Raw genomic sequence first — 23177 nt, 5'->3', positions numbered from 1 at the left:
AGAAATGTAAAAAAGAAAATATACATCTATATATAGATCTACTGTACGTAGGACAGAGGGAATCTTCAACACAATCAGTCCCTGGTTGTCATGTTGTGTTGATACTTTGTGATTATTCCTCAAACAACACGATACGCTGTCACTTTTTATTCACATCCCACCTGGTTCCTCTGGAGAAAAGATTTAAGTGATTTTCATAAACTTAAACCGAATTTGCGCTGTTACTGATAAGTGTGCATCTAACATTTAATATAAAAGTTGAATGATTTACTGCTGTTTCAAAGTCTGTTGAACAACCGACGCCAAGCTTCAGACCCGAGTCCACAGCTTTTCAAAATAAAAGCTCAAACTCGATAGGAATCATTGCCAGAACAAAACCAGATGTTGTGTTTTTGATTTGAAGAACAACTGGAAGTGAGGAAGTGAGGAAGTGAGGAAGTGGAGGTGATCCAATATGGTGAAATAGAAAAAATGGAATAATCCAAACAATCTGGATTTTACCTGAGGACGCAGAATATTCAAGATTCAAGATTTTATTATCAAATGCACAACAATAACATAAAGCAGTCGCTGGCAATGAAATGCTTGAGTCCCAGGCTCTCTTCTAGCAATGCTCAATAATAATTACAACCAAAAAAATTAAATGGGAATACTATAAAATAGAATAAAATAGAATATCAAAAATTTTAAATAGAAAATAAAATGTATATATCTAAAAATAAATATATATACAGCTCAAGAGAAATATAGAAATGGAACAACAATAGTTCTATAGAAGAAGAGATGTTCAAAGTTATTGGACGTTCCACTGTCTTCACCACGACCTGGTCTGTCCTGTCTGCCGCTGACTCGCTGGATTAAACTAAGATTTCTTCTTCTCCTGGAAACAAACACGACCCGAGTCCGAGGTTGAATCTTATAACAAACATGTCACAGTGGATGTGAAGCAGCGAGTTTAAAGAGGCTTAAAGAAAACAGGCAGATGCTGAGTTGGGGGATGATTGTCGCAGAACTCACACGTTCATTCCTCGGTTTTTAGATCCATTCGCTTGAAAGTAGAACAACTGTCGCGTCTCGAACTCAAAACTGACACGTTCCACATTCCAGTGGATTTGGTTGAACTGAGATTATGTAAAACAATTTGTAAACGAGGTGAATATGTTGGATAAAGTACTTTTTTTTTAAGATTTACTTTTCTGTTTTTTAGTCACGTGCAGAAGAATATATAAGAACTCCTGTATAGGAACAGGCTGAATCCCATGTACTGAGAGGGAATGTGCACGGGCAGAGATGTAGAGATAGACCCTGCGTGTGTGTGTGTGTGTGTGTGTGTGTGTGTGTGTGTGTGTGTGTGTGTGTGTGTGTGTGTGTGTGTGTGTGTGTGAGAGAGAGAGAGGGGGAAGAGAGAGAGAGTCTAAGGGAGTGGGAGAGAGTCTGAGGGAGTGGGAGAGCGCGAGCTTGAAAGCGAACGCAGAAATTGGAGATATGGCTGTGGGTGGAGGGCAAACTAACTTTGAACATTCATTGCAGTGAAGTTATTATCCGTCCTCTCCAGAGGTCGCCGCCGAGGCTTCTGGGAAGTCTCCTCAAACAGGAAGAGAAAAAAAGACTGAGCACACACTGAAGAGAACGATATGAGCCTTCATTTATTCCCCAGACCTCAGAGAAAATGTCATGTGGAAGGATGGATGGATGGACGAATAGATTGAAGTCATGGAAGAATTCAGACTCCTTATTTCAACTATTCTTTCCATTTCAACTTATTAACTTAATTTTATGCAAAGTATTAAAGGAGAAGTTTTATGTTGTATTTCCTGTCGTTCCGTCAGTTCTGTTAACTTTAAAAATCACCACAGGTCATTTGTGAGACGTCATCTGGAGAAGTTGGTCAGAAACTACAACATGTAGTTTCTTACCAACTTACCAACTTCTCCAATCAGCTGGGGCTCATTTATGCTTCCTTCACAAAAAGAGACGAGTCAGTTTAAAACGATGAAACCCTCACTGTGTCCTGTAGGATGGCCTGGTCGTTACGCGGTAATACCACTAGAGGGCAGTGCAGAGTCTGAAGTTTCTGACAATAACAAACATCAAGAGTTCGGTAGCCAGCAGATAAAATGTCGTCTAGACCGGAAAACACCAATAAAACAATCACTTTTGGCCCCTGTTTGATAATGTAAGTTTTAGGAAAGATACAAAAGCAGGTTGCAAATAGCAAAGTATCATCATGTAGATTCTACAGATGCTACCTGCTTTTGTGTCTTTCCTAAAAGTTACATTATCCGTCATCGTTAGACAACAAATTAGTCTCTGAGGCCAAAAGTGATCGGTTTAAAGGTGTTTTCAGGTCCAGACGTCATTTTACCTGCTGGCAACCGAACTCTTGATGTTTGTCATTGTCAGAAACTTCAGACTCTGCACTGCCCTCTAGTGGATTCACCTCATAACGACCACGCTAACGTACAGGACATTGTTTTAAACTGACTCTTCTCATTTTGTGAAAGCTGCATAAATGAGCCCCCAGCTGATTTAGTCTTTGGGACATTACTCACAGTGTTGAGGTTTCTAATGACTTCTAATTGGGATCATAAAAAAGCAAAAACACTGCTTCACACTGTTCAGATATTCCGCGGCGGAAGAACGTGAATCAATCCCACTCAAACCAGCTCGGTGGCAGCACGCGCTCACACTCCGGGGCCATTAGCAGCCGGCCAGCAGCTCAATAGAGCGAAGCCACAACACCTGAACACGAGAATCCACAGCCAATAATGTTCTGAACCCAGTGGCCTCACTTGTTATCGATTTCCCTTTGCACGTAGACACAGTGTGTGGTTCACCGCTGCTCAGATGGCAACAGTGTGGTTGTGTGTGTGTGTGTGTGTGTGTGTGCGTGTACTCGAAAATGCAGAAAATAAAAGGCAGACAAGGCAGAGGCTGTTTCCGGATCTGTCTCTGAGGGACGAGGGACAGCGTCTGTCCAGGTGACCCGTCCAGACCATTCCTCCAGATTAGAGTCAAACACTCAATCTACTTCCTCAGGATTTAACTGAGAGTTAGTAAACGAACATTGAGATACGACTTGTTCGTCAAACTCCTGTTTCCATGGTCGGGAACGAACTTAAATGATCAGCTTTAAAACACAACAGCTACTGTGGAATGAAAACAGAAATCAAAGCTGCACGTGAAAGGTGTTTAGGTTCAGGAATCATCCTTCAAGCCTTCGTGTGTCTGAGTAAATGTTGAAAAGAGATTCTGGGAGGATGCGTCTTACTTCTAACTTTCTTGCATGAAACCAAGAGATAAGTAACCTGTTCAAAAAACTAAAGTGTGCACATCAGAGAGTAGAACGCCCTCCACACGGTGAAGCGAGGGAGCGTCTGATGACCTGGAGCTATTTAACAACCCGTGAGATCATTACTGATAGAAACGCTGCTTTTAACGACCCAGAATGAACTTTTAAGAATCTGGTGAATGATCTGGTCGGGCAGGTAGTGGTGTCTCTCATGCTAATGTGACCTGTTAATGAGGGTCGTCACAGACACACACACACGTGTAAATGTCTCTACATGAGCTGGGTGTGTAATTGTCTGCATGGGGCATTGACTTTTCCAGTGCTTTAGCAAAGGGAGTGGACAAGATAAAGCTTTATGTTTCTGTGTAACACTGCACAAGAGCTTTCCTCGTGTGTTTGTAGGTGTGTGTGTGTGTGTGTGTGTGTGTGTGTGTGTGTGTCTGTCTGTGTGTCTGTGTGTGTGTGCACCCACTGTGTCTACACACTTAACGCTCAGTGTTCCTCTGGAGTCTCCGCTCAATAAACTGGCCACAAATGCAAAAACCTGCCAGATCAAAAGGAATATCACCCGGCTAATTCGACTCCAGATCAGAGGGAGAGATCTTCAAATTAGGCGCGAGGTTTTTTGAAGTAAACGCTGTTTTGCCAACGCGTTTCATTTATCTTCAGCTCCAGTGGCCTAATTGGCCCCAGAGGTGAGGAGCAAAGTGGAGGGGATGGGAGTGCAGACCCGCGGCCGACTATCCATCTGAAATGTGCACTAATGAAAAGGTCTGGGGAGAGATTGACATTTCGGTGCAAAAAGAGCAAAGGCGTGTCAGATCGGGCGAGTGGCCGAGCAAAGAGCCCGGTGGGACGTGTGTTCTGAGAGCAGCTCTAAGGTTTTAATTAGAATCCGTCCTTTCTTTTATCACAACACGTGTCCACACACAGAATCTGAGCTCTTTTGCATGTAAAGAATATTTACCTGTTTAAACACATGCAAGGGAAACTGTGCCGAGGACACAGATCCCGAGTGAGGACGTCCGGCTGAACCTTTCAAATCCTGTGTCATTGTTTTCGGCCTCAGTGTTTTTGCACTGATAACTTCTGACTTTAATCCACAATCCTGTTATTACAGCCTGGAAACAGTTTGATTCCAAAGCACATTTTCCCAAATCAACCAATTTCAGAAAGACACAAATGTTGGTAGATTATTGTTCAATATCTCAACAATACAGCTCTATAAATACACAATCCTCTGCAGCAGCTCCCTCCTGTGACCCGCTGCAGGAGACAGGCTTGAAGCTCTGCCTTCCATAGGTGGACCAGGCTAAAAGTAAACAGCCCGTGTATAATTTATTTTATCAAATACCCAACCTTTATTTGCCCTTTGTGGAGGGAGTGATAAAGCCGTGGTGAGGGCGTAGTGTGATAAACCGGAGTGCTGATACAGCAGCAGGTGCAGTGCAGGGCTCCGTGTGCACTGAGGGCGGCTCCTGCAGAAAGCATCCTGTCAAACAAAGATAGAAATGTCATGATTGTTGATTTATTTCCAATTTATCCTTTGCACGAAATTATATCAGCAGTTTATGGTGCAGGTGTTGGCGATGGTGGCCCGTCTGTCCACCATGTTTCTTGTGGTTATTCTCTTTCACCCACGTGACTGCTGATGTTGCACGGACCCGCTTGTCCAAAGAACGTCCCAAAACCATGGGGGTTGATCTGTGGCTCAAGCAGCCTCCGTTCTCCTGGTTGTAGTCAGATTTGAGAACATGGCTGCAGGGATCTTTCTTCCATTCGGCCAGATGAGCATTAGTGAGGTTCAACACTGATCTCAGGTCTGCAGCCAGTTCATCTCTGCATTGTTGGACCTGAGCTGGGTGCAGGGAACCAGACGATCTTAATGAACCTGGCTTTGTGCACGAGAGGTATTGTCACGTCAGAACAAGAAAGTGCTTTCCACAAGGATTTCCTTTCTCTGGAACTAACCCAGAGTCTGTGAACTGGATTATTTGTTCCCGTATATAGAACTGAGAATATGGAGCAGGTTGTTGCTTCAGGTAGAAACCTTCACAGTCTGTCGCTGGGTAACACGTGGAGTGGGGAAGGAGAGCTGTTGTTTCTCCCTCTGACACTGATGGATAGCTTAAGCTGGATGAATCGGCGTCTGGACAGTCCAGACCTTTATAAAATCCTGTGGATTACCTGCAGGAAAGAGCACATCCACACCAACACGCCACCTGTCACTCACAACTCCGACTACACTGCATACAGTACTGGATATATGGAGGGATTTCATATTTACCATCATTTAAAATAGGTTAAAGTATAGTATAGCTGGAAAGTATTTTTCCTTTCCATTTGAAGCTGTGTTGAACCCAGCCACATCGTCAAATGTGAAAATATCAACTTTTCATGGAAACAAAACTGTCTCCTTTATAACTTGACCATCATGCATTCATTACTTTATTCAAATAAGGGCTTTAAGAGCAGAGGGAGAGTTTGCTCAACCCTACAGAGGCGTATGTAATCCTTCACTTGACCTTAAAGTCACCATGAAATTAAAAAAGTCCGCGTCAGCTTGTTTGCTAATTTTCCACACTACAGTATAATCCCATATATGAATAAATTGCAAAACTTTGTGTTTCACCTGCGTGGGTTTTTATTTTGTGACCGAGTTTTATTCGATTTTTACTGTTTAATTGATGAGGGTACTTTTATTTTTTATCACGTAGTAAACACAAAAGGAAAATGTATTTTCTATGTCAGCCCTTTCCTTCCTGGTAAACAGCGATGTAGCAAACATGTGGGAATAAAACTCAGGAGTTTTTATTCCCCTGAGATCTCATACTTTTATACTTTTGATTGATCACTCCTGTGTTGTGCTCTCCTTCAGAACATCGAATTAACGAGGCACGATTCAGGCTGCCAACATGTTTCTTTTCTGCCTTTAACCTTGAAACATAAAAATCTCCACTTGTAGATTGTTGTGAGGCTTCATGGAATAGTGACATTATGAAATCACCGCTTTAATGTCACTTAAAACATCCACGAAACCAAATTACATCACCTCACGGCCACACTTTGCTTTTCCCGAGAATCAGATGTTCAAGATGAACGTGTTTGCCTCTCTCCACTTTGTGTGATCAAGGTTTTGTCGCCGATAATGAACGAGCAGAGGCCGACTGGAGCTCGCTACCACGTCAGAAACCCTCCTGCCTCCTTCGCCAAGGCCTCCTATTCAAGCTGCTGGAAAATCTCCCACATGCTGTCAGCGGAAACACAAGGGATGGCCGTGGGTTCCTCAAAAGACTCAGTGGAAAACAGGAAGGCGGTCCGCTGCTGCTGCTGTCAGTGGTTTCAGCACGAAGGAAAGAAGTCTCACATTGTGCCGGAGAGTCCAAACCATGAGGAGAACTGACTCTTTCACTCCTGTAGGATGGGATGGGTTTGTAGTAAATAGCTTTTACCTTCATTACCGCTGTTGAAAAAGGATTTAGTCTCTGCACAGCAGGGGGTCCCCTGAAGAAGAGAGCCCGCCTAACGTACACAGATTATTCACAACCTCCTCCTCCTGTAATAAAACAAATTTACCGGCTGATTTCAGGTCGGTGCTTTGATCTCATAATTTCATACCCTGCCAGACTCGAGCAGCCGAACGCACAGACGCAAGCTGGTGGAGGCGGAGCTTTGTTCAAACTCTGTGACCCTTAGTCCAACAGAATGTGTACAAAGCTGTGGAAGATGCTCTTGAGATTTTCGATTTGAATTGATGATCCGAGGACCAGGTGCTGGATAATAATGGCTTTTTGAGTTTGTGTACACACACACGTGAGGTTGAAACACAAACTGGAGGCGAGCGCACACCTCTTCCTCTTCAGGCCCATTCAATCAAACGTCACCAGGTTAAACCATTCATCTGATTATACCTAAAGAAAGTGACAAAGATCTGCTCCTTTGACCAGATCTCTCTCCAGGTCCATGTCTCGGTCCTTCAACCAGGTTATGCAGAAAAGAAATACCAGCAAAAAATATCAATTGACCCGATAATCCTGCTTAATTCCCTGAGTCGAGATCTAGTTTACAGACCTGACATTTTATTAAAAAGGTTCCGAGCGCTAAATTCATTTGATTGGGACCAGATGACCACACGCTGAATAGAGAGATACAATGATATATTTATATGAAATATATTTAATAATAATAAGACCATCTGAATGTATTGCTGTCTGTGTCTGACTGTGTTTTAACTTTTGACTCATGGGATGAAGTGGACAAAACGTGATCCTACAGCGTCCTCTGCTGGAAGAAAGAGTGAAGCACACTGAAAATGAAGGAAAGCAAAATATAATCATATAATAATTGTTTTCTTTCAATAAACAAATCATTCTACGTTCAGGTAAAGTTCAGATCTCAAGAAGGAGTTGATTTTTTTTCCCCCTGCTGCTCATGAGCTTCCACGACAGCTGGACAAATGAATCCAGAAGAGAACGTGTGCTCTCACGAGTCCTAATGATCCACTGGAGTGTTTTGAAATGTGGTTTCATTACTTTGACCCCGGTGAAGGATCTGAACACTGCTGCTCTGGGGTGTAATGAACAAAGTGGCCTGTAGAGGCTGCTAGCACGACTTCAGACTTTCTTGTTCTACTCAACTGTGAACAACGCACCATTTATTATCAGCACTCTTTTATATATGTGAACTATTTTTTTTGTTGAACATGCTTGTACCTGTAATGGACACTGGGGGGTGCTACACACCATGTTTCACAGCTTTCAAGATCTGACTGTTCTTGAGATCCAATATTTTTGCTGTTGATAGTGAAGGGAAAAATTATATTTGTTAGATATCATTAGATTCCAGTTATCCAGCCGTCGTCCTGACTAGTCTCACTAAGAGTTACTATTTATATCAGAAGATTCACTAAGCTACATATAAGGTTTTCTTGAGTGTCCCCAAGTAAAGAGCAGATACTTGTGTCTGTGTTTGCTCGGGTTCCTCTGCAGATTCTAACTCGTCTGTCGTTCTCCTCAGAGTCAGGTCTGGTTTCTTTCCAGGTTCAATTATCTTTGTTTTGATGTATATGTTCATCTTTTACCCCGTCTGACAATTCAAATCAATAAGAACAAGATAAGGGAGAAGGGCAATTAGACAGTTAATTGGCTTTCCGTTGACTCGGAGAACCTATTAAAAGAAGCATTTATGTTTTTTAATAATCCCAGAAAAAGATAAATATTTAAGTAAATAACAACACCCGACAAACAAAAATCAAGGGGCATTATGAAAAAGTTTTGCATTTAGTGGCCAATTTCCACATTTTTACTTTGAGGTATTGTACCAGGGCTTACATCAGATCAACTTCCAATTGGAATGGAAACAATTAAACTCCTAATTTCTAGGACTGCAGAGCAGCCTGAGCACATAAGTTTTGAAATTTCATAGTTTGGAGACATCACAGCTGTCCCTGAATTTAACAATCCTGCTGTTTGACATTTACCATCATTCATGTCAACGAGGGCTCCTCCATCATCGCTGCTTCACTGTCCGTGTCTGTGAGTGTAATGCTGCGTTCCAGACGACTCGTATTTCAGATATTCTGAACTGAAATTGCACAGTTCCGACTTCATGTCAAACGTAACAAACATGTCTGACTGTGAGAAGCTGATTAATTTGTCTTGTGATGAGACAATTCAACTGGAGCCAGTGCAGCCTCCGTTCATACAGAAACAAAGAGGAGGAGGGCGAGGACGCCATTATCTTTTTATTAGACTTTTATTCTTGGAAACACATTCAATACATAAAGGAGAACACACACTGTCATTGAATCTCACGAACCAAGAAAAACAAACATATTTAATCATATGAACTAGTTAAGAACACACGTTCATACGGTGCAAGGAACACACTTTAACCTTAAAATGACGTGTAGGACTTTATGAAAAATAGATAAATTATGTAGAAATCAGTAGAAACAAGATATTTAAACTAGGGCTGGGCAAGTTAACTAGTTAATTACGAGTTAACTCAAGTGATGAGTTAACTTGATTAATTATTTTATCTCGCATTAACTCAGGTTTGATTATTTATTGTTTTATTGTGAAAGTCAGGCTTTTATTTTGTGAAAGTCTGTTGCTGACTGCTGCGGAACCGGAAAAAATAAAATAATTGGCGGATAAACAACCATGGATAAGGGTACGGAGCTTTTACATGGCCATTTTCATTTTAAAGTTCTTCCAGACGACGGAGTCGACAGAACCAAAGTTATTTGTAGCCACTGCCAAGGTGAATTTTCTTATCACCGGAGTACTTCCAGTCTAAAATATCACCTAAATGCAAAACATACAGTTGATATCAGCAAATCACTCAACGAAACAGCGAGTGGAGCGAGGCTTCGGCAGACTACGTTAGACGCAGGGAGGAGTATACCTTTTTCATAACGAAGAGGATAACATTAATGCCCTGGCAGTGGCATTGAGCTTTAACTGTGTATTTGCTTTGATAACATTGTTAAGTTGAGATTTACACTGAATATTTTATTTAACTGCTACTGTATTAAATGCTGATGTTAAAAGTGTTTGCACAACAAATGTTATGGCACTTTCGTTCATATGGCAGAACATTGAAAATAAAATTGTGCGATACACTACTTTTTAATTCATTATTGGATTTTGCGTATACAAATGCGATTAATCGTGATTAATCAGGGAAAAAATGCGATTAATCCGATTAAAACTTTTAATCGTTGCCCAGCCCTAATTTAAACACAAAGCTTTCGTGTTATTCAATGAGTTATATTTTCAAGGGACATAAAACTGTTAATAGTCTACTTAAAACAGTGAACTATGAATATGTATAATATGAATATCTGCTGATATATCCTAATAAATCTTTTGTTGCAAAAGTTGCAACTGAATCACTTCTCTCCTTTATTAATCCTCACGTCTCGAACAATAGGACTGAATCTTAAAGGGGTCATATTATGAAAATTCCACTTTTGTAGTGCTTCTACATGTTAATTTGGGTCTGTAGCATGTGTACCGTCCCAAAAACCGTCCCACCTGACTCTGGTTCAAAACGATAAGGTTGCAAGATTGTATCGTCCTCTCCAGTAGCCATATTTCTACAGAGGTAATGGATAGCTAAAAATCTTGATGCTTGTATCTCGTGAAGGAGGGAGGAGGGGTGAGGGGGGTGAGAGGGGGGCGGGGCACTCAAAACAGGTCAATCTGAGGAGGGCTGTTTTAGACAGGGTAAAAAGGGTGCTGTTTTAAATGATCCTTGTGGTAATTTGACCAAAATATGTTACAGACATTTCATTAAGACCCCAATGAACCATATCAACTGCAGTAAAATGGGCATAATATTTCTCCTTTAACTCTTTAACCACACTCAGAGGAACTAAACAGTTTTTCTCTTGTATGAATCCTCACATGTTTATTTAGATCGCTCCTTCGCTTAAATCTTTTACCACACTCAGAGCAACTGCACGGTCTCTCTCCTGTATGAATCTTCATATGTGATTTTAGATTGCTGCTAAAGGTAAATTTTTTACCACACTCAGAGCAACTAAACAGTTTCTCTCCTGTATGAATCTTCATATGTCTATTTAGACTGCCCCTTCTGCTATATCTTTTACCACACTCAGAGCAACTAAACGGTTTCTCTCCTGTATGAATCTTCATATGTGAATTTAGATTGCCCCTTTCGGTAAATCTATTACCACACTCAGAGCAACTAAACGGTTTCTCTCCTGTATGGGTCGTCATATGTCTATTTAAATTTGATCTTTGGTTAAATCTGTTACCACACTCAGAGCAACTAAACGGTTTCTGTCCTGTATGAATCCTCATATGTTTATTTAGAATGCCCTTATGTTTAAATCTTTTACCACACTCAGAGCAACTAAAGGGTTTCTCTCCAGTATGAATCCTCATATGTGTATTCAGATTGCCCCTTTGCTTAAATCTTTTACCACACTCAGAGCAAATGAACGGTTTCTCTCCTGTATGAATCCTCAAATGTTTATTTAGAATGCCCCAATGTTTAAATCTTTTACCACACTCAGAGCAACTAAAAGGTTTTTTCCTTTCTGTCTGACATCCCATATCACTTTGAGGCTGTTTGTTATTTCTTGTATTTAAACCAGTCTGAGTTTCCCTGGTCTCCATCCAATCATCCTCACTGACTTCAGTCTCAGAAGAGTCTTCAGCCTTGTCCTCAGGACCTGGTTGTAAACGTCCATCAGGACCTGAGTTCCTGGCTGGTTCTGGTCTTCCACAGTCCGCTCTGTTCTCCTTCCTCTCACTCGGATGAAGCTTTGACAATTTAAGATTCTCTTCATCTTCTTCACTCTTCACAGCGACAGGAGTCAATGTGAACTTGAAATCAGCCTCCTCCAGTCCTTGAAGCTGCTGTCCATCCTGATTGGTCCACGGTTCCTCCTGTTCCTCTTTAATGTGGGGGGGCTCTGGGTCCTCCGGGTCCACAAGGGGGCTCCACTGCTGCTCCTCGGGGGGAACCTCTTCTTTAATCACCATCAGTTGCTGGATGTCTGCAGGACACACTGAAACACAAATACACACGTTTATCATTTCAGAGTTTCCTGAAGTGTTTTGAAAAACTTGTGTTGTGTCGTTTAATGCTGACTGTTGTGATTTTTGAACGATCACATTCAGGAAGTAGAGATGTTGAGGTCGTTTACAGTTGGTGTTACGACGCAGCTCAAAGGAAGCAGCATAAAACAAAAGGTTTCTGGTCAAAAAGTGTTTCATTCACAGCAACAGGTTTTCTGCACAGACTCGTTCACAACAGCATCAGATCCTCCTCATTATTCAGGTGAGAGGTGGAGCAGCCGGGTGCAGCAGACAGAGACAGGAAGTGGCGTATTAACTCCGCTGCTCGAGCTGATGCTAGCTAACGTTAGCCTGTGAGCGGTTCCTCCTCGATTATGGAAATAAATCATAATGAGGATTATTTTCGACAATATTGAAATCACGATTTTTCAAACGATTACTTTTGAGTTTGAAAACATGATACATTTATTCAGTATTTCTCAAGAGAAGTTTTTCTGCCCTTTTTGTCGATCAAACGGGGGCTGCCCTCCCTCAGCCATTTTCCATCCGCGCTGTTTTTTAAATACCGCCGGTCACCACACACACAACTCTCCTCCTTCACTTTACAGCTGCTTGAGAGTGAGTGCCAGTCAGCTGGGCCGCGTCGAATGAATTGAGGGAAGGACTGAATTGCGCATGCAATTTCAGAAAATCATTTCATTTGATTATATTAGTTTGGAGATCATTTGACCCAAAAATCTAAATCACGATTAAAATTCGATTAATTGCACAGCCCTACGCTAAGTCTCTCTTTATTATTGTCAACATGAATATAAAGGTCACCAACAATATAATGTTATCGGTCTTTAGGACTAGGGATGTCACAAGAACCGATACTTACGATACTTTTCGATGCTAAAATAACAAAACACGGACGATGCCAATTTTTTTGAAGCACCGTAAGCGCCGATGCCAGCTGATAGCAACGGTGCTGCGCCTCTTCTGGAACTGATTGGGGCAGTATGCTTGGTTAGGAGAGAGAAAGAGAGCATGTTTCATGCAAGTAGGGATGGGCATAATTAATCGAAGATCGATTAATTGATTATTAAGAATTATTTTTTCATCGATAAAACTATTTCATGTTCGCTATGTGGCAGGAAGCCGGAATATCTGAGTTGCCCTGAATGCAGCACAGCGAGGATGTTGTCAGCTGGAGGAAGCAGCCCGGAGCTAGCCTCCGCTGTTCGGCTTCATGTCCGCACACAGACTGTCAGTCCACGGGGAAGGGAACCCGGACAGACCCGGGTCTGGGGGAGGGGTTCCGGGAGTGAGGGCGTGACAACAACCGGACTGAGAGGTGGAGAACCGTCAAATCGAGCTAGCTCTCAGCGGGGCTTAAGAGTACAGCAGCGCATATTTTCAAGTGTAACCATTGAACGGATCCCGTTTAATTGCCACAAGAGTTGTTCATCTTGTAATCAAGATCTCAATGAGGAAACACGCTGTGTTTTTTGTTGTTTTTTACCGTGGTATCGAAATTGGGATCGAGAATCGTGTTATTTTACTGGTATTGGCACCGACAATTGAATTTTTGGTATCGTGACACCCCTATTAAGGACTAGGTTTGATAAAAACTCATGGAATTCCGTTAAAAATTCAGTATAAGCCCCAGGAGCACGGTAAACTACATCAAGGATGATTGGCTGTTGGTGTTTCTTGGATTGGTGTGGAAGAAAAGAACAAGACATTCAAATGAGTTGTAGCTGAGTTCAGGTTTAGGATTAATGGATAGCAATAAATCTGTGTTGTAATCTGAGACTAGTTCATTAACTATAATAGCCTTTGATGAAAGTGATCTAATGTTTAAAAGACCACCTTTAAAAGTCTTAAGGCCGGCGCATGCTTCTGCAACGGCATCTGCGGCTTTTCACGCAGTTGTGACGCAGGACTCTTTGTCATTCATGGTTTTCCAAGCGTTGCGTGTGTTACCATGCAATTCCCCGCCAGAACAATAGGCGGAGTAATGTTTTTTGTCGAAGTCGTCCCCTCTTCGTGTGTGGCACGAAGAAGAGCGGTTTATTTACATCGCCACGGCGGCTGCTCAGAGCCTTTTTCTGGGGACAAATCCACCAGTCAGTGATGGGTTATACTAGTGGTCATAGTTTTGGATCTCTTCTGCCAAGTGCTCTTCTATTTGGTCCATTTTGATTCTTCTAAATCTTCCGTGGTTTCCACCGGTATTATCGGGCATGAACCGGAAATGCAACTCCGGAAATGATGTAGTTAGCAGACCAACCACAGCCTTGCCGGCTACGTGACGCTTGCGGAGCTTTGCCATCTAGTTAGAAAAATTTGGGCGACCCACGTAAGCATGTAAGAAGGGATACGTAAGTACTTAAGGGGCCCGAAGGACTCTTACGCTTCCGGGCCGGTGTAAACGCAGAAGCATGCGCCGGCCTTTAGTTTCCTGCGTTGTTGCAGAGGTTGTGTTAATTTGTATTCGATTTTTGTGTGAAGTTCTCGCTCTGTTATTGTTTAATTTAAATAATTTAATCTGACGGTGGACAGACACGATCTCTACTTCCAGCCAGCAGCTTCAGTTTGGATTCGATGCCCCGGTGTTCCAGTTTAACTGGCGGCCAGAACAACTGGCGATATGTTTACCTCTTTCCAGATGTTGATGGTGGGTTGCAGAGCTGGTAGCAGATTCATCATTTTCACAAAGCGCATGTGTGTGAAGTTCGGTGATCTACTGAAGGTCTCGCTGAAATAAAAATCCTACAAAAACCCTTCCCGAGTTCATGTGTCCGTGTCAGAATCACGTTGAGACTTCAATATAAATTAAATGGTTAAAAAAAAAAGGAAATAGTACAAAAATCTTGACCGGGACTCGAAACAGCGAGCCGAAGCACTCATAACTTCTGGCCTGATGATGATCTCACTACGCCACAGAGCCACTGAAATTTCCATTGTGCAATAGATAAATGTATCGTTCCTTGTTTTGTCAGCTGTATAACAACAGATGTGCTTTAAGGTAACGCCCAGATCATCTGGTGATAGTCCCAACACAGACAAAACGCATAAATACTTAATACCAGGCTTCACAATCTGATGCTCCTCTTCATAGGAGACACAGGGAGTTCTGAAGAACACACACGCGTTGGTGTGGACCAGATATGATGATACTGACACAAAATGCACTTTTTAATGATGATGTTTCATGAAGCGTCCACAATTGCTTGTATCACCACACCACATTGTTTGTGAAAATACATCAAAATATAAATAGTTTTATTATTATTATTTATCACTATTATGATTTGCCAGAGTTGTCATGATTACACTGGGAACTGTCAGGGTTCATACACATTTTGACCAATGGATTTCCATGACTTTTCCATGACTTTTCCATGACTTTAAACCAAATTTCCATGACCGAACATTTCGTGAAATCTCGGTGTATACGCGAAAAAGTGACAAAATGTAGTATTCAAACTAACAATGAGAATTCCAAGGCATACAGTACACCTTAAATTACACAAACCCAAGTATGCCTGCTTATATTTTGAGCATATTCCTTTAAAAATATATGAATTATTTAAAACTCAGCGTAAATGAACTAGGGATGGGCATTCGATTAAATTGTCTTAATCGATCGTCGGAAGAATTAACGATCGATTTTTCGATTAATCATTCATATTTTTATATTAAAATTCACTATTTATAGCCTATATTAAAATGCAGTGAAAATAGAAAAAACAGCGTGTTTCCTCATTGAGATCTTTATTACAAGATGAACAACTCTTGTGGCAGTTAAACGGGATCCGTTCAATGTTACACTTGAAAATATGCGCTGCTGTAATCTTGAGCCCCGAGAGAGAGCAGCTAGCCGCTGAGAGCTAGCTGGATCTGACGGCTCTCCACCTCTCAGTCCGGTCGTTGTAACGCCCTCACTCCCGGAACCCCTCACCCAGACCCGGGTCTGTCCGGGTTACCCTCCGCGTGGACTGACGGTCCGTGTGCGGACATGAAGCCGAGCAGCAGAGGCTTAGCTCCGGGCTGCTTCCTCCAGCTGCCAACAGCCTCGCTGTGCTGCGTTCAGGGCAACTCGGATATTCCGACCTCCTGTCACATAGCGAACATGCAATAGTTTATCGATGAAAAAATGTCATCAATGAAATTCTTAATGATCAATTAATCAATAGTCGAGTAATTATGCCCATCCCTAAAACGAACGACATGAAACTAAGAATAGAACAAATTTCCATGACTTTTCCAAAACTTTTGGGAGATTCTTTTTTTTCCATGACTTTTCCAGGCCTGGAAAAACACATTTTAAAATTCCATGACTTTTCCAGGTTTTCCATGACCGTATGAACCCTGACTGTATTTTCTCCTTCGACTGACACAGCACCAATAAAGCCCGCAGCCATCTGACAGAAGAGAAGAAATACACAACACGTTGTTCAACAATGAAGACGCTAAGTTCGTTTTCCAGATTTGCCTCGTTAGACATGTTTTAAAATCACGTCTGTTGACTTTAACCAGCAGCGACAGGAGGACACGTGAAGCTTCACCCGTCCATTAGAAGCACGTTCACCAACTTTACTCATAAAAACACCGCTGGAGCTTCCTTCTTGTTGTTGTGAGGCGATGTTTACATCTGACACTGCTTTGGTGTGTGCGCGTTGTAATGATCACCAGCGTCAAACACAAGCACTTGGTGTGGAGCTGGTCACGCGTGTGTTCTTCAGAACTCCCTGTGTCTCCTATGAAGAGGAGCATCAGATTGTGAAGCCTGGTATTAAGTATTTATGCATTTTGTCTGTGTTGGGACTATCACCAGATGATCTGGGCGTTACCTTAAAGCACATCTGGTGTTATACAGCTGACAAAGCAAGGAACGATACATCTATCTATTGCGCAATGGAAATTTCAGCGGCTCCGTGGCGTAGTGAGATCATCATCAGGCCAGAAGCTAATAGTGCTCCTGCTCGCTGTTTCAAATACCGGTCTAGATTTTTGTACTGTTTTTTTCTTTTTTTTTAACCATTTAATTTATATTGAAGTCTCAACGTGATTCTAACACGGACACATGAACTCGTGAAGGGTTTCTGTAGGATTTTTATTTCAGCGAGACTTTCAGTAGATCACCGCACTTCACACACAGGAGCTTTGTGAAAATGACGAATCTGCGACCAGCGCTGCAGCCGACCATCAACATCTGGAAAAAGGTAAACACATCGCCAGTTGCCATGATCGCCAGTTAAACTGGAACACCGGCTCTGGTCCCTGGGATGCAGCTGACTGTGGTCGCTGGAGAGTCTGTTTGAACCGTGAGCTGGTGGCTCTTTAATCGTGGGCTCTTTAAGGGTAGCGCTGTGCCCCCTCCGGACCGTCACCCAGCCGCCCTGGGCTCCCGGCTGCACGGGACAGGTCGAAGGACTGCTTGGCTATGCTACGTGCTAAGCTAGGTGGCTACGTGCTAAGCTAGGTGGCTCCGCGGCTAAGCTAACTACAGCTAACGGAGGTTCTAAGCTGCGGAGCCGAGCTTATAGGTCGCTGAGCCTCTCCTCCATCGCTACCAACACACCACATCTATCACATGTAGCTCTACTGTTAATGGAGGCGGAGGAGTCAGTGAACATGAGCCACTCGGAGCAAGAGGGAGAGAGAGAAGCCATCGCTGCTGTATCAGCCTGTTAGACTACGAGGCTGAGCTCACACAGAACACAGAGTCACGGAGCACCAGAGAGGAGGGGCTGGTCTGTGTGGCTGTTTAACTACAGACCGGTGATTGTAGCCGGAGTGATGCAGAGAAACAGCTGTTAGCAGAGGAGCTAGTTCAGAGAGCGTGAGCAGCATAGATAGATATAGATAGATATGATGCTAGCTAACGTTAGCCTGTTAGCGGTTCCTCTAGGGACTGACCTGCTCTGTGCAGCCGGACTTCGGGCTGCATCACGGCATCGAGCAGCCTCCTCTGGCGGCAGATCTCCAGCTCGGTCCGCTCCACTCGCTCCTCGTACCCAGCCACGGTTTCCTCCAGCCCCGCTAGGATCTGCTTCACCGCCGCCATTAGCCGCTCGGTGAGCATCGCTCTCAGCTCCGGGACTCGAGCCTTTCCTCCTCCTTCCTCCACCTGCAGCAGGAAGTCTTCAGCGGCAGCGCGGATCCGCTCATGTACCGACTCCCGCAGCAGCTGCATGGCGGCCATGTTGCCCCTTCCTCCTCACTCTCAGTGTTGCCGACTCCTCAGTAAGGAGAGTAGCTATTGGCTGATCTAAAAGTCGCTAAATGACGTCATTGTCTCATTTGCATAATGGTAATGGTCTCTGTAGGACGTACAAAAAGTGAGAAAAAAATACCCTAAATATGTTAAGAACTACAAATGAGCTTTCTTCTACGGAAGCGTTTTGCATTCGCTTGAAACACTAAATTGTGTTTATTTGAGATAATTATAGGTTCTCAATAAAATAAAATAAACAACTCAATTTTTCATCTCACAGGATCATTGTGTTTCTTTCACGCACTTTATACTTGTTTTTTATTTGTGATTGATTCATTGTTACGCACTGTTGTGTTGTCGGTGCAATGTTACGAGGACGCTGCTAATAAAGTTGCGTAAGAATACACATCAGTTTCACATTTATTATTATTATATTTAGAAAATACCCCAGTTTTTATACTAGTCGTATATCATTATATTTTGTCATATTTATCTTGTTGAAAAACAACTTTGCCTCAAGGTTTCATGATTTGAGCATCCCCAGTGGCATTATGACATTTGTAAAGGATCCTTTCTCTGTGAACGTTCAATCTGACTTTGCATTGAAAGGAAAGGAGCTTTTATCCTCTGTGGATGAGGGGTCTTTACGACTGGAAACCATTGACATTCAGTCATCAGGTGACTTGGGTCAGTCATGGCAGCAGGCAGGTTTTGAAAAATTCTGGACCCATGAAGTCAGCTGTGAGAAATGTCCACACTCAAGGGATCTTGCACTTTTTGTTCTGACAATGTTTGGTTCAACATACACTTGTGAGTCATCATTCTCACACATGAATGCCATTAAAACTCACAATGGCATATCCCTTACTGACCAGCACCTACATGACTGCATGCGCATTGCCCTGACAACTTATAATCCTGACTTCACTGCTCTTGCCAAGTCAAAAAGATGCCATTTCTCTCATTAGATGGCAAATGTAGGCAAATTACATGAAAGTTAATAGGCATGTTAGTCAAGCAAGCAATTAAGGTTCATTTTTGTAACAGTATGATTTAATTATGATGTTATTCACCTCATTAATTGTCATGCATTGTTATGTTGTAATTCATTTCAGAGGCATACAATGCAGTTTTATTTTGTATTAGTTGGTGCACTTGGAAGTTGTTCTAAGTAAATTCTAAACAACTGATACAGTTCAACTGAACTGAGTGATTAATTTTGAAACACATTTCCTTGATAGACTACCATGCACTTTTAAGTTGTTGCAATTCTATTCAGTTCCATGCAATGCACGTTGTTGGTGGAGATACATTTGATTCTGCCTGTCACTCAAATCAGTTTAATCTTAAGTATTGAGGATGATGACCAGTAAAGTTGTGTTGGTACAGCTATGTACAATGAAGTGCATGTTTTTGTTAGTTAATTGCATTTCTCCAATTGTCTGTTAATATGGCGTGGTTATTGCTCACCTGGTTTGATTTTTGAATCCTTGGGCCTATGCTTCCTCTTGGGCATATGTTGTAAAGATTTTACAAAATAAAATATATTGACTCCTTCAGTATGTTGTTGTAATTTCTTGTTACCGTGATCACTCATATCCTCCGGCCCCAGACTTTGCCTCAGTTTCAAGAACCGGCCCCAGCTCCAAACTAATTGAAGAGCCCTGCTCTACATAATCTAGGTTGCATAATTATGTCATCTGCTCGTCTATTTGTTTCTTTCTCTGTTAGGATGTAAATGAGAATGGACTATACAGTCAAACTGCAGTGGGAATCCTCTGCATGGATGAGGAAAATTCAAAACAACTCAACCCATCCAAAGTAGGGATCATCTTGGAATGGAGCGTGGTGATGGACAACCTGGCAAACCTACCTCAGGCCTTCTGCCTTCTTTTTGGACTACTTTATGCCCTGCACCTCGATTACCCTAAGTATGTGAAAAACACTTTCAACTTTGTTCATCAGGTTATGCTCGACCTTTGAAGAAGTGCGCTGACACCGAAAATTCAAACGTTGAAAAATGAGCTTGCATTGTAAATCTGTTTTTTGTGCTACGTAGATGTAAATGTTTAAATGTTGCACATGTAGGAAAACATGTTTGCAGTTTTGCACAGTTTTATGGCATTTTGTACAGTTTTATGGCATTAGCACTGTTTTGATGGTATTTGCACTATTTGCGGTGCTTGTTTTTTGCTATTTGCACTGACCTCAGACTTTCACCTTTGCTACAGACTTCCATTTAAAATCATTTCAGTAGTTCTCGGTTAAATGCACTTATCGGTAGCATCAAAACGGGAGCTCCCATCAATGTAAAGTTCACTTAGATATGTCACAGACCACATTGAAATGTTGTCTGGTGTGCATGTGCACGCATCTTTCTCATGTGTGAAGGAAAATGCATCATGGGTCAAATAGGAAGGACCTACTCAGCGGACGTCCTCTAACCCGCTGGCGTTACAATTTTGCCAAGGATCTAAGTATTTTGATATGTTGATTTACGCTAAGGCGTAAAAAGTTGTACTTTTTTTTGTTGTAATTCATCATAATTTAATTTTCTGGGGTTGTTCTAGCTACCAGCAGCTGTTAGGCTTTAAAAGGTATAGTTTACCTTTTTTTTGTATGTTCAAATGAATAAAGCTGAAATACTGCATTTTTGTCATTAAATTATTTTATTCTAGTTCAACAAATAATAAAAGAAAAGAAAAGTATCTCACTTTAACTTAACAAAACTAAGTAGAGTAATAAGGAGGAGTATTTGATATTACAAATGATTTAAAGTTAAATCCACTCATTTATTCAATGCACACAACTTAACATTTTCAGGCCTATTTTCCCAAATATTTTAAGTATATAAAACTACTGACTACAACTGTTTTTAAGTTAAATCAATTAGACATTTAATGCATTGAACTTAAAATAAAAATTCTAGCCTTCAAAGCTTTTAAGTTAAATCAACTCAAGTTTTCAATTTGCCATCACTCAAATTTTTTAGGGCAACCTATTTCCTCAAATTTTTTAAGTAAACTGCTACTCCGGCCTTACAGTGTGTAAATTATATAACAAGCTTTCAATAAACACAATTCTGTGAAACAAAGTCGTTCTGGAAGACGAGAGCAAACCCAGAAAGAAGAAGAAAAAGGCCGTTGGAAAATGAAACGAGCAGCAATAAAGAAAACATCTTTCAAAAATGTAAATGCACTCTTTTATATATGTGAACTATTTTTTTTGTTGAACGTGCTTGTACCTGTAATGGACACTGGGGGGTGCTACACACCATGTTTCACAGCTTTCAAGATCTGACTGTTCTTGAGATCCAATATTTTGCTGTTGATACTGAAGGGAAAAATTATATTTGTTAGATATCATTAGATTCCAGTTATCCAGCCGTCGTCCTGACTAGTCTCACTAAGAGTTACTATTTATATCAGAAGATTCACTAACCTACATATAAGGTTTTCTTGAGTGTCCCCAAGTAAAGAGCAGATACTTGTGTCTGTGTTTGCTCGGGTTCCTCTGCAGATTCTAACTCGTCTGTCGTTCTTCTCAGAGTCAGGTCTGGTTTCTTTCCAGGTTCAATAATCTTTGTTTTGATGTATATGTTCATCTTTTACCCCGTCTGACAATTCAAATCAATAAGAACAAGATAAGGGAGAAGGGCAATTAGACAGTTCATTGGCTTTCCGTTGACTCGGAGAACCTATCATTTATGTTTTTTATTAATCCCAGAAAAAGATAAATATTTAAGTAAATAACAACACCCGACAAACAAAAATCAAGGGGCATTATGAAAAAGTTTTGCATTTAGTGGCCAATTTCCACATTTTTACTTTGAGGTATTGTACCAGGGCTTACATCAGATCAACTTCCAATTGGAATGGAAACAATTAAACTCCTAATTTCTAGGACTGCAGAGCAGCACTGAGCACATAAATTTTGAAATTTCATAGATTGGGGACATCACAGCTGTCCCTGAATTTAACAATCCTGCTGTTTGACATTTACCATCATTCATGTCAACGAGGGCTCCTCCATCATCGCTGCTTCACTGTCCGTGTGTGTGAGTGTAATGCTGCGTTCAAGACGACTCGTATTTCAGATATTCTGACCTGAAATTGCACAGTTCTGACTTCACGTCAAACGTAACAAACATGTCTGACTGTGAGAAGCTTATTAATTTGTCTCGTGATGAGACAATTCAAATGTAGCCAGTGCAGCCTCCGTTCATACAGAAACAAAGAGGGGGAGGGCGAGGACGCCATTATCTTTTTATTAGTCTTTTATTCTTGGAAACACATTCAATACATAAAGGAGAACACACACTGTCATTGAATCTCACGAACCAAGAAACCATTGTCTTGAAACAAACATATTTAATCATATGAACTAGTTAAGAACACACGTTCATACGGTGCAAGGAACATACTTTAACCTTAAAATGACATGAAGGACTTTATGAAAAATAGATAAATTATGTAGAAATCAGTAGAAAAAAAGATATTTAAACACAAAGCTTTCGTGTTATTCAATGAGTTATATTTTCAAGGGACATAAAACTGTTAATAGTCTACTTAAACCAGTGAACTATGAATATGTATAATATGAATATCTGCTGATATATCCTAATAAAACTTTTGTTGCAAAAGTTGCAACTGAATTAATTCTCTACTTTATTAATCCTCACGTCTCGAACAATAGGACTGAATCTTAAAGGGGTCATATTATGAAAATTCCACTTTTGTAGTGCTTCTACACGTTAATTTGGGGCTCAAGCATGTTTACCGTCCCAAAAACCGTCCCACCTCACTCTGATAGATAGATAGAGTACTTTATTCATCCCCGAAGGGAAATTAAGTTGTCATAGCAGCCGGTATATTTGAATACAATAAAATACAATACAATAGAATAAAATAAAATAAAAAATATTGAGGTAGAAAGAATAAAAAACAGAAGCACAAGATAAAATACAATAAAACAGGTAGATAAGGTGCAGTGGCAAGATGATGGTAATAGTACTGATGATTTGATGGTAATGTTATTGTTAGATAGCTTCTACACGTTAATTTGGGTCTCTAGCATGTTTACCGTCCCAAAAAACCGTCCCACCTGACTCTGGTTCAAAACG

General features: G+C 41.3%; 1 protein-coding gene across 1 annotated transcript; it reads right to left on the bottom strand.

The window, feature by feature from the left end:
* Positions 1-10558: 10558 nt before the first annotated feature.
* Positions 10559-17923, bottom strand: LOC133018203 (gastrula zinc finger protein XlCGF8.2DB-like). Its single transcript, XM_061084521.1, has 2 exons — positions 17856-17923; positions 10559-11425 (listed from the first exon to the last, which is right to left on the bottom strand). The coding sequence occupies exons 1-2, from the start codon at positions 17921-17923 to the stop codon at positions 10654-10656; spliced, it is 840 nt and encodes a 279-aa protein (XP_060940504.1). The 3' UTR covers positions 10559-10653.
* Between the last annotated feature and the right edge of the window lie 5254 nt (positions 17924-23177).

Source organism: Limanda limanda, chromosome 13 (assembly GCF_963576545.1).
Source record: "Limanda limanda chromosome 13, fLimLim1.1, whole genome shotgun sequence".
NCBI classification, from domain to species: Eukaryota; Metazoa; Chordata; class Actinopteri; order Pleuronectiformes; family Pleuronectidae; genus Limanda; species Limanda limanda.
This window is presented reverse-complemented; position numbering and strand designations above follow the sequence as displayed.

Coding starts and splice junctions, on each gene's coding strand:
- LOC133018203 (XM_061084521.1), bottom strand. CDS start 17,923: ATGCTCACCGAGCGGCTAATGGCGGCGGTGAAGCAGATCCTAGCGGGG. Junction 11,426..17,855: donor CTGGAGGAAACCGTGGCTGG/GTACGAGGAGCG, acceptor GACCAGGGAAAC/TCAGACTGGTTTAAATACAA.